At 40.5% G+C, this 12,232-nt stretch overlaps 1 protein-coding gene across 2 annotated transcripts in view; it reads right to left on the bottom strand.

Annotated features, from left to right (window-relative positions):
• The window catches only part of WDR41 (WD repeat domain 41), a 63,168-nt gene that overhangs the window by 7,930 nt on the left and 43,006 nt on the right, over positions 1-12,232 (bottom strand). For both annotated transcript variants that reach the window (XM_072606397.1, XM_072606398.1), the window contains exons 8-12: positions 10,325-10,435; positions 5,212-5,396; positions 2,615-2,736; positions 1,768-1,856; positions 534-667 (exon numbers count right to left, since the gene is read on the bottom strand). In XM_072606397.1, the coding sequence (XP_072462498.1) occupies positions 534-667; positions 1,768-1,856; positions 2,615-2,736; positions 5,212-5,396; positions 10,325-10,435 (641 nt within the window). The remainder of the gene's footprint in view (positions 1-533; positions 668-1,767; positions 1,857-2,614; positions 2,737-5,211; positions 5,397-10,324; positions 10,436-12,232) is intronic.

Here is a 12,232-nt window from a genome sequence, read left to right on the forward strand (position 1 = left end):
AACACTGGCCTTCATTCAGTGAGTGGGTCAATCAAAAGCATTTATTAAACACCCCCTATGTACCCTGCATTGTGCTAAGCAATAGGGATACAAAGAAAGGCAAAAGCAGCATGAGAAGACATCCCGTTTAGATACAGGGATGTCCTAAAACCTGCCTTTTAAATGGGATTATTTGAAGGCCAGAGACTGTGTATATACTGTTGTTTTAGTGGTTCAGACCTCATTCAGAGCCTTCAGATAAATAGATAAGGGTTGAGGAAAGTGAAACATGGTCTTTGCTGGGCAGCATTGGTCAGTACAAAAATGGAGAACGGAGGAAAGCAAAAATGGTCTATCAGGTCATGATATCAAAGATTTAGAGCAAGAATGGACTTTAGTCATTTAATCCAACTTCCTGGTTTCATAGATGTGAAAACTGGGGCCCACACCAAGCATGGGCTTAACCCCTCCCTCCCTGAAAACTGGGACTCAAATCACACACACGCCTCTCAGCCTCTATTTCTCCTCTCCTTTCTTACCAACAACAAACGCACCTCTACAGAAGAGGAGTGTCCAATTAAATCACCAATAAGCTCCAAGGAACACACGATGCCATTCTCTTGTGGCTTTTTAACGGTTTGGTTTGCTGGTTTGTTCACCCTTCCGAATCCCCACATGTTGAAGAATCCTAGAAAGACACAGGAAATGACAAAGAAAATGAAGCCACGACAATGCTCGTTGTTTCTAAACCACACAGCTTCATCCCTTTAGTGCCCCAGCACACACCTGGTGGCAGCGGAGCAGAGGAGGAAAAGAGAAAAAAAGAAAATGCCTGGAGGACAAGCCACAAGTAATTGGATAATCCATCTCCAAATAATCAAAATTTGGCAGCACACTGATTATAGGCAGAAGATTCAAAAAGGGAACACAGGCCACAGGAAGGGCCTCCAGGCACACGGAGCCCAACCCAAAGTCTTACAAAACCTTCAAGAAATCGAGGATTACTAACTAAATATCAGACAGGTCCAATTACAAGCTGTTTGCCAACAAAGGCCTCTCCAGGAAAGGAACAAAACACATAAAGATACATAGGGGAAAACCAACGAATACAGGACACGCTCAGATTGTATATAATCTAAACCAAGGGAAAATAGAGGCTACGTTTGGATCTGGAGAGGAGGAGGCCAAATACCCAATACAAACTGTGCAGACAGACCAGCTCCGGACTTCTTGGCCAGAAACATTTTTCAGACCAGCAACTGAACTGTTCAAGTCCTCCCAGACTTTCATTTCCACACTGAAAGTAGGAGGGCCTGCTGGAAAGTCTATCGGCAAGTAGCATTTGGGCCTTCACTAAGTACAATTTAAAAAGACACTAAAATGAGTAATAATTGATAGCCATTGATTTTATATCCAAATGTAAATTCTATGCACGTACCAATAAGAATTACAGGTACTAAAATGAGTAATCACTACTGGCCCTGACTTTCAGAAAGTAATAATTTTCTCTCACAACACACTGCAATTCTGGTTGACTTGCAGTAGGATAAACACAATGAAACAGTCACTAAAGAAACATTAAGAAGGAAATCAAAGGATTTTGCAACTACGATTTTTGGAGGTGTTGGCTTTGACTGCAACCAATATATTTCTTCTTTTAAAATATATCTTGGGTACAGTTTACTTTTGCTTGTTTTAGCCTAATGCTTCCTCATGAACTCCTTCATTCTTCTGCTTCGTATTTTAAAAAGGAATGATGAGACACTTCCTCCCTGGGGAAGCACAGACCTGTTGGCACAGGCTCCGCTGTCAGTTGCTGTTTCTCCCGTAACTCCCAAATGCGAACACTGCCATCTTCTGAACAAGAGATTAACTGCCTGTCAGAACAAAGAAACCGTGATACAGAAGGAGCGCCACTGGGGCAATCAAGGGCAATCAATGCAGGGCAGAATATGGACAAAGAGAGGTTCAGGGGTGTCTCTGGGGAAGCTCCTATTTGCTTCTGAGCTGATACTTTAGAAATATCACTTACCACACCTTTCCAATGAGAAATAATTATACTAACTAACATTTTAAGTGTTTCATAGAAGTCTGTAATCTTCACTTTAAAAAGGACAGGAAAAGAGTGTTCTTAGTTGTACCTTTACATTCAGGCCTTCCTTTCCTTTAATGCCTCTCTCTTACACCCATTTTCTCCCCAAACCCCACTCGTATAGAAAATAACAGCACTTCCATAAACAGGAAAGTCAGAAGAAAACAACCTTCGAATTAAATCTTCAACAGGTAACCTAAGATCTATAACCTTCCACTTTATTCCAGTGCAAAAGTTAAAACAAAAGCATGGCTTTATTATTGATGAGAGGTATACATTTTGGATGCTTCTCCTAAAAACTGTGTTTTAAATATGTGACTTCTCACTCTGAAATTAGGAGATATAATTAAATTGTATGATCATTTTCAACCAAGCTCCTGGTATATTTGATTATAATATTCCAAAGGTCTTATAGGAGGGAATGATGTGGCAGTCCTCATTGCCAAAAGAATACAATCTGTCAAGCCTGGAAACAGGGAAACTTGCTACCCCAAAATCACACTGGGGCCCCTGGGCATGCCGAGTCTCTTTCACATGTCATACCTGTTTGGAAGTTTGGTGATGTGCAGGACAGTGGAGTCATGTGCAGTTTTCTGGAAAGCAATCACACGCTTCATTTGAAGGTTATACACGTATATGCCCCTTCCAACAGCAGCAAACAAATACTGGGCACAAAAAAGCACAAGAAACACAGGTTTCAGAAACAGACAGAAAACTAATATTTGGTAGAAGAATTGTCACCCTTCCCTATCTTTGGCCTTTCAACCCATGTTACTGTGGCTTTCAGAGGGCAGTGCACAATGTCAGAACACCAAAGCTCAAAACGTTTCCAAGAGGAGAATGGAAGAGCCAACATAAAGAGAACTCTGGGGTGTCACACCAGTTTCAATTCCTAAACCATGCTTATTATCAAAACATTGTCATTGGAGAGAACAGCAGGGAATGGTAACTGGTATCCTTCGTTGTAAATTCCAAGCAGCAGAGAGAACATCAATAGAGTTCTGGAAGACCAGGGTTCAGATCCCACCTGGCCTACTTACAGACAATTAGTAAGCTCCTACTAATTAGTAATTACTTACTAATTAGTAAACTCCTACAAAAAGGAAATAGCCCCAGTTCTCAAGATATTCTATCTGGAGACACAAAGTGTAAATGCACAGGTGTACATAAAGTAAATACACATATGTAGGTATCCATAAAGTGAAACACAAAGCAGTTTGGGGATGGGGAGGACATGAGGGGCCCAGGACAGAGCCTTAACACACACCCACAGCTGGTAGTAGAAGTGGGATGATAATTTAGCATTGGTGACTTCTTCTACTCGAGAACTACACAAAAAAGTCAGCACAAGGGCTAGAAAGGTTAAAGTGCCTTGCTTAAGAAATTAAAAATAATTTCATTTATGTAAATGAGAAATGTTTATTTTGGACATTATATTCTTATGTGAAAATACTAGTCTTTGTAAGAACTTTCAAAATAGATTTTAATAATCTTATTAAACTTGCCTTTTGTAAACTAAAAAAAAACCAGAAGTATTAAATGGAGATTCATGATTTCATACAGAATACTCCTGTGTTCACTCTGCTGGAAATGATACTTTCTGGAGTTTCAGTTTCAAATTTTTTTAAAACTAAAGTATTCATTTTTCTTAATAGTATATTGACAAGAATATCCCCAAGAAGTCAACACCTAAAGCCTGCCCCACGCTAAATGCCATAGTTCATCTTATTTTAGGGCATTTTGAGTCCATATCTGAGCCATGAACAAACATTATTACTGTGACTAAGTAGGGCACAGCTAGTCAAATTCACCAAGGTCTTTGCACCAAGTACCTCAACCTCTACCCATTCTCCCTCCTTCAAAAACTAAAGACAGGGGTCCCTTAAGACAGGCACCCCAGTATTTATATTTATGGGATATAGAGCCAAACTGACTAAAGATGATTATTAATAAAGTGAAAATGCTTAGCCAAACTGTAGTTGGTGAAACTTCCAGATGCCTCGTGAATACCCTGTTAGTCTTCAAACTTGGTGCTGGAGTTCCCTTAAGTTATCTGTACAAAATGGCATAGGAAATTCCAAATGCCTCCAGAGAGTCTCTAGGCTTGCATTTAGCCCACTATCTACCACTTTTCATTATGTAAAAATTTCCTTACAAGATAAAAAGGCAAGACGGTAGAGAAAAATACCTCTAGAAGGAAGTAAAATTAATTAAGTCAAGGCAAGTACCTAGGAAATTTCTGTTGTGGTAACTCTAAAATAAACTTTTAAACTAAAAGACAGTATGTAACTAAAGACAAAGCACTTGTTTAGAAAAGTGAGGGAAAAATATGAAGAAAATAAAAACAGAAATGCTATTAGTCATCTCTTTTGTAATATGGTCTCTCAAGAGTCTAGTCTCCTTAAAATAATTTTTCTTAATCCTGGAGCTAGAAGATACAATATTTAGACTCCAGCAAGGATTTAGTGGCTTGCCCTAAGACCATGAGAAACGTTCAATTCCAGGGCCAGAAGGAACACTTCCCATCGGTCACCCAACCTTAGAGCTGAGTCGATGAGGGGAGAGATGTGGCTCAGGCTTCCAACTTCATTACATCTTACTGGGGAATATATTACTATTTATACAAATGCTGGCTAGAATATCCTTTAAGTGAATGCTAAACGATAACCTCAAATCTTAATGAAATAATGTAAAAGAACCAAAATTTTAAATAATATTTTAAAATGAAATTCAGAGCTATTTAGCAATTTTCTTGCTGGGAAGTAAGGAATCAAAAATAAATACGCTATTATAACAGGTCTTTAAAGTTAACTTCATGCCAGAATTAGAAAGTTCTAAGACACAAGCTGATATGCAGTAGGGGAATTTTTGGATAATGCCTAACGTAAGATTAAAATGAAAATGTCAACCAAGATCCTTGCTAACGTAAGACGCAGGCGTATAGCCAGTGCAGAAGACATGACGCTAGGAAGCAAAGGCCTAAATTCTAATCCCCCCTGGCTATGTGGTGCTGGACAAGTCACAGAACTCCCTGGGCTTCAGATGCTTCACGTACAAGATGAGGATAAAAATACCTAAGGCGGGATATTGGATCAGATGGATTCAATCTATGATCTGTGGTCTATTTCGCAGGTTTTTACCTCCTCATCACATGTGAAATGATGAATGGAAATTTCATTTGGTTTTTGACAGAGCTTGATTTCTTGCTGTGTATCCAGCTGTAGAGAAGGGTCCCAGAAGTTGCGTTCATAGGCCAGCATTGTCCAATCCAGGGCATCCCAGACAATTAGCTCCCCGACATGAGAGCCAGTGACAAAGCTCAAATCTAGGCAGAATTTAGACATGCCTCGTTAGCTACCACCAATAAAGGTTTCTTCTAAAATGCATGAATCAGCTAAAACAGTTTCCAGATTAAACACAAAAAATTGGTCATCCAGTATTATAAAGTACTATCTTAAGGGAAATTCAGTCCTTACCTGTTTAGGTCTAAGAAGACTGCCCCCTCAAACACCACCTCTTCTCCCTATCACTTATGCCTTCCAACATGCCTATCTCCCCCATTTTTTAAACAAACCTTCACTGGATCCTACAGTGCTCTCTGGCTGTCCTCCAAGATCTCTCTTCTCTTTCTCAAACTTCTGAGCCCCAAATCCAGAGTACGAGAACCTATGTTAATATCCCACCTTTCATTCTTACTTCCAATGTGACTCTGGTTAAATCACTTAAATTTTTGTGGCTTGAATTTCCTCATCTATAAAATGTGGGGGCTGGGATAGATGACCTCTGAAGTCCTCTTCTAGGTCTCCATGATCGATCCTATCAACTATGAGGAGCTGGATAAAATTAAGACTTACTGTTACCGTCATCATTGTTCCCTGTATCCCTTCAAATTAATAATAACATCAAGACAACTAGGTACTTAGCACACTATGAATACGTATAGGACTATGGTTTATTAGTCAGTGCTCATCACGTGACAGACCCTGTGTTAAGGGCTGAGAATACAGAACACAAACAAGAACATAGAAGACCATGACGTGAGCCTTCAAAGAGTTCACATTCTGTGGTAACTGGACAATCCTACCTGATAGAACTGAAAATCCCAATAACTAGAAATAGAAATGCTGGCTTTGGAAATATGGCCCTTCCAGCAATCACACACACGAACTTCTTTTGCTTTGGTCCCGAAAGCATCTTCATGCATTAACTGCCAGGCTGTTTTCTTGGCTGCTTTTGCAGCCAAAGAGAAGAATACACAGAATGGACCCCGAGAAGAAAAGCAGTTCACTCCTCATGTGAACAAAGAGGAGAGCTTCCAGCTCCAGGGACGGAAGCTACGGCAGTGCGCTACCCTTTTCTCCCCAACTCAATTCTGTCTTCACATTAAGAGACATGTGGAGAAGGACGCAGACACTTACTGAGGAGCGTATCCTTGTATTAACTTCCAAAGCTCGATACTAGCAGTCAAATCTACAGTGCAGGCCTCGGCCTCTGAGGATTATGATGCTGTGTTTTTCTTCTTTTTTTTAATTAAATTTTTTTTCAGTTAAAAAGCATTTATTTTTTTCTCCTTCCCACCTCCCCCTTCCACTAAAAAAAGAAAAGAAACTCTTTTAACAAACATGCATAGTCAAGGAAAACAAACACACACACACACACACACATGCGCGCGCACACATACATGCGCACACGCGTGCACACACACACAAAATGGCCATGTCCAAAAAAGTCTATCATATTCTACGTCTTTAGTCCACCTCCCCTCTGTCAGGAGATGGGCACAGCACGATTCATCATCGATCCCCTGGAGTCATGGTTGGTCAGTATGTATATAGCATGTTCTATATACAAGGATATTCTATATCCCTGTTCAAAAACAAGGACCTAAATGTCCATCTGTAATTTCTCGTTGGCAAGGAAAGCTGGCATCCCACTGCTATCACTGTGTGAATGACTCATACTCCTAGACTGGACATTTAACAATTTTAAAACAACCAGCACTACAGTGTCAAAAGTCATGGTATAAATGTGGAACCTACCCTCAGAAGTATAAAACTATATTGATAAATCAGCAAGTATTTATTAAGGCCTGTAATGTGTGCCAGGCATTGTGCTAAGGGTCAGGGGTGGGGAACATATGGCTTTGAGGTCACCTGTGGCCCTCTAGGTCCTCAAGTGCAGCCCTCTGACTGAATCCAAACTTTGCAGAACAAATTCAGTCAAAGGGCCTCATTTGAGGTCCTGGAGGGCCACAGGTGGCCTCGAGGTCGCAGGTTCCTCACCTCTGTTAAGCAGTAAGGATATAAAGATCAACACGAAAGAGCCCCTGCCTTCAAGTAGCATAGAGTCTACTGGGGGAAACCCATGTACATAGAAAAGCACGCACAAAACACATTTAGAATAATTTCAAGGGGAGGAGATACCAGCAGCTAGGCGCATCAAAAAAGACTTCCTGGAGGAGGAACCACTTGAGCTGAGCTCTGAAGGAAACAAGGGTAGAAAAGCAGTACATTTTAGGCACTGTGAGCCTGTGCAAAGGTATAAAGACAGGAAGTGGAACATCCTGTGTGAAGAACAACATGGTGGTCATTTTGGCTGGACCACAGAGTATGTGAAGGGGAACAAAGTCTAAGATGGTAAGGAAATTGTGGGAATTACGGGAACCAAACTGACTCCACCTTGTAAAACTGACTCCATTTTGAGACCTAAGTTTCATTTTCCTGTAAAGTCCACCTACTTGCTAATTGTGGGGATTGAGGGACATCCTTTTTTCTCATCCAGAAAAGTCCACCTGCTTGCTCTCCCTGCTCCCAACTTGAAAATCCATCATTTTTCCTCCAATTAGAAATCAGATTACCTAGTCTTGTATCCTGGTTTATATCCTGTTAATTGTTTTTGTTTAATGAATAAAAATCTGTCTCCCCCTGCATTTGGGGCCCAGCACCAAGCTGAGGAGGTCTGGTCCTGATTTGTTAGACAATTGGCATGCAGTGCTTAACAAACTGATATGCTCAGAAGCATGAACCTTTGTTTCCCCAGTTATTTCAGATTTTCACTATCACGAAGTTTGGAAAGAAGGATGGAGCCACTGTATGACTGACAACATGATGTAACAAGGCAGAAATCCCTAAAGCAACAGCCTGCTTCCCTTAACGAAGAAGATAGCCACGATTAGCCTACATCTCTCATATTCTCAGTTACAATGCTATTATATTTCAGTGGCCTGCACACAGTAGGTGCTTGATATATGTTTGTTATATTGAATGACATTTACAGAACACACATGGCTATCCATCCTGTAGCTCTTAAGTCATTCTCCATAACCAAGCAATTCTAGCATTTTCTTGGAGGTGGTTTTGCCTAACTTCTTGTTTCTTCCTCCAGGTCCTAGGAGGCACTCTACCAAACTAGGGCACTGAACAATACCACCCCCATTGGTGCTGGGGATGAGGGCAAGGAGCTGACCTCCACAGGACAGATTTCAAGGTTACTGATCCTATAGTGTGATATCTCACTGGAAAAACAATTCCTAGCTGACCTTAGACAAAGAGTTAATAACATCAGCAAACTGTTTTCAAATTTGTAAGCTAAAACTCTTTGCTCATTCATGGTTATCTTTCTAACAAGGGACCTGGTCAGCCACCTCCTTTTTCATATGTAATGTGATTATCTAAACATGAAACTACCAAAGAAAAGGATAAAGAATTTTCTGCAATTCAGTTACAATTTTTTCAAAAAAGATTTTTGGTTTCTTTTTCCCCCCTCAAATAAAGAATCTGGCAGGGCAGCACATGAAGAATGCTTTCTTAATTATACTGTCACAGGCTTCTCTGCACATCACACATCCAAAGGGAGCATGGGACTGAGTAGCCTACATCAATAACATCTCTTCATCCTGATTTAGGTAACAGGGGTGGTTCAGCCATAGTAGGGCTTCAGAATTTAAAAAAAGAAAACTCTTCATGACCAGTGTCATGAGCCAGAACATTGTTGTGCCTCTGTCATTAGCCCTAGAGACAAAGGACTTAGGATCCAGTCACTCAGGAGGCTCAGGGTCTCCTGAGGAACCTGCTAGCCATTGTTATCATCTATGCAAGAAACCAAAGGGGAGATTCCTAGGGCAAAAACAGACTTTCTCCAGCAGGAAATGAGGGGAAATTTCCAAAAGTTGCCATGGATTAGATTCCCCATGAGCAATTTGGCCCTTTGGTTAGGCATGGGTTTGAAATTCTGCAAGGACTGAGGTGAGCTAATCCTGAGCTGGGTAGAACACCACTGTTGATATGAAAATGTGGCTGAAAAGATAAATTATGATCATTATTTTCAATACTGCACACAAACCAAAACTAGATGGTGTCCCAAGAGTCTTAGTGCAAAATGAACTAAGACTTTTGGAACACTCTATACTTGAATTTGTAGCTACCAGTTGTTCATGGTGATTTTTCTCATTACCTCAGGGAATGCATAAAAACTTCACTTTAAAAAGGTTCAAGCCATTTGTTATTCCTGCCGGCCAGGCTGTCTGGATGGCTACTGTTGTTTTACCTAATTCCATGCTGCACCATACATGTACACTTCCAGTGCCCATATTACAGTCTCCTTTCATACTTGAACACAATGTTCCTGGACATGGCCTTCCCAGGGAGTAGATGAGCTACGTCCCAGAACCAAGAGAGCTCTCAGGGGATGACAGAAATGCTCAAGAAGTCTAATCTATGTCTAAGGCAGATCCACATCTCCCAAGCTATAAAGAAGCCTGGAGATGACCAATGCTCAGCAGACCTTCACGCTGACCTGAATAATGCCATACTCATGGTGCTCTCCAAGGCACCGTACCAGAAAACCACGGTTACCGACTCGAGGCATGTTTAAAGCCAGAGCACTAATTTTTCTTAAAACTTTTATAACTGGCAATAAATCCTGATTGCCAATCAACCAAACTGCAGAGCCAGTGGCAAAGCATGGCTGTCAAAGACAGGTTTTCCTTCCTCTTCCTTCTCCCTCCTACCACTCACCCACTCCACTGCCCATGTGTTAGGCCCCCTGGCAGCAGCTCAGAGCACTGTCCAGTGCCACAAAAAGTCCTCAGGCCTGAAAGAGGGTGTGGATCCCTTCTACAGTTATTAAAAGCACTACAGTAATAACTAGAATTTCTAGAACTTGAATGAATATAAAAATGAATGTCATAACATATACATGTGTACATATACATGCACATTTCTTTCTTCTATAGAGTATGTAGGATGAACTTACCATTGATATTAACTAATGAAAGGATATTATCCTGATGATCCAGGATGCGTTTAACTTCAAGAACATCCCAGTCTACGGACCCTTCTGTAGATGATATCAACCTAAAAATGACTTAAAAGAAAAAAATGGAAAGGAACTGTATTAAATAGTTCAAGGAGGAGAAAATCTAATTAATGCTCAAACAGCAAACCTACTGTTAAAAGGAAATGCTTACATGCTAAATAATGTAGGACGTTCGATACAAAACTGTTTCTAAAAATCCTTCTCTAAAGAAAACCTTGGGTTTTTTCCAAATGTTTTCATCAAATTCTCAAAAGTGGTGATACAATGTAGGATTTCTCCATTAAAGTCCTACTCTGATGTAACCATCACAGAGAAGAGATGAGGGCAGGGAGGCACAAGCAACGCGAGAATCTATCAAGTGAGACAGCTCCTAAGTACAGAGCATTTTCTAAAGACAGGCACTCTTTTAAGTGTTTGGGATACAAAGAAAGGGGGGAGGAGGAAATACAGTCTCTGTACTCAAACAACTTCTATTCTAACAGGGGAAAATGAAGAGTCTGTCTGACACCTGAAGAATGACTTGGTGGAGTCCAGAGCTTCATTACCTGAGGGTTGGTTATTAAGTGATGAATTCTGGTTTTGTTTACAGTAACTCATAAAGCCCATTTACTGAGGTCTGGAGGGGACTACAATCTGCATGGGTAAGTGGAATACTCATACTGATGAAATCACGGGTCATTCAAAATACTAAAGGAATGTTCTATCGAAGATTTTAAGTGAATTCATCATCTGAACGTTCTATCTTTTTCACTCCAGGACACCACTGAACCACCTGTTCACTCTAACTAAGGATGTCTCTACGTTGGTTACCTTTGATTCTGCTTCCAGCCTGAAATCCATAACCAACCATGTAAATGCAGCCCTCATGAACACCCTGGACTTCCTTCACTGAGCTAATTCCGAAGACCCTCTTGCTCCCTGACTGAAGAACACTGCTGGAGATGCAAGAGCTAACTGTGCTGATTGGGTCCTTAACAAATGCTTGCTCATTTCTGTTGGGCCATCATTGGTGCCCAGTGAATTCTTCAATGAAGATGTATAAAAATCCCCATTTAATATGAGTGATTTTGAAAGAGGAAGCAGTCATTAAAAACACAGAGATACTAGACTTTGGATTTCACAGATGGTGGGGATTCCCATATGAGGAAAATTCCCTCTGCCAATGCAATTCAGCACCTTCTCTGTAACTGAGAGGCCTGAAGAACTGCTCGGGGGATAGGACACAGCTAGTGTGTGTGTCAGAGGCAACAATGGGCCTAGAGCTTCTTGGCTCTGAGGCTGGCTCTCTCTTTACTATGCCACAAAACCTTGGGGAGAAAGTTAGAAGAAAAATGGGACCTGAAAACAAGTACTATATTGCTCTGAGAAATCTCAGAAATCTGAGAATGCTCTGCTGAGCTTATGACTGTGATTTTTGTGGGAAAACTACATACTGGGCAGGGGGAGGAAGAAAAAAAGGCGGAGGAGGAGCAGGAAACACCTGAAGCCAAAGACCATGGAAAGAAACCTAAAAGGAAAATGTCATTTTCTAAATGAAAAAGAAACCAAAATGTTTATTTAAGTAAGAGAAAATGAACTCAATTGTTATTTTGAGATAGCTAAGAAAAAAATAGAAAAAATGTGTTTAAAAATAATTATGTTCATTAAAGAATTTTCCAAATACAATGAACTCTCTCACTTCTTTTGCAGGCCATGATAGCCTTGTTTCTAGTCAGACCACTAGGATTTTCTGTTATTGTCATTTCAACGAAGCAAGAAAACTAGACTATTCTATAAGTTGTAAAAGTCTTCTGATCCTACTCTATAGGCAATGAAAGACAAAATTGGGTGTCTAGAAAAATATTC

The sequence above is a fragment of the Notamacropus eugenii genome, chromosome 4 (assembly GCF_028372415.1).
Source record: "Notamacropus eugenii isolate mMacEug1 chromosome 4, mMacEug1.pri_v2, whole genome shotgun sequence".
Taxonomy (NCBI): Eukaryota; Metazoa; Chordata; class Mammalia; order Diprotodontia; family Macropodidae; genus Notamacropus; species Notamacropus eugenii.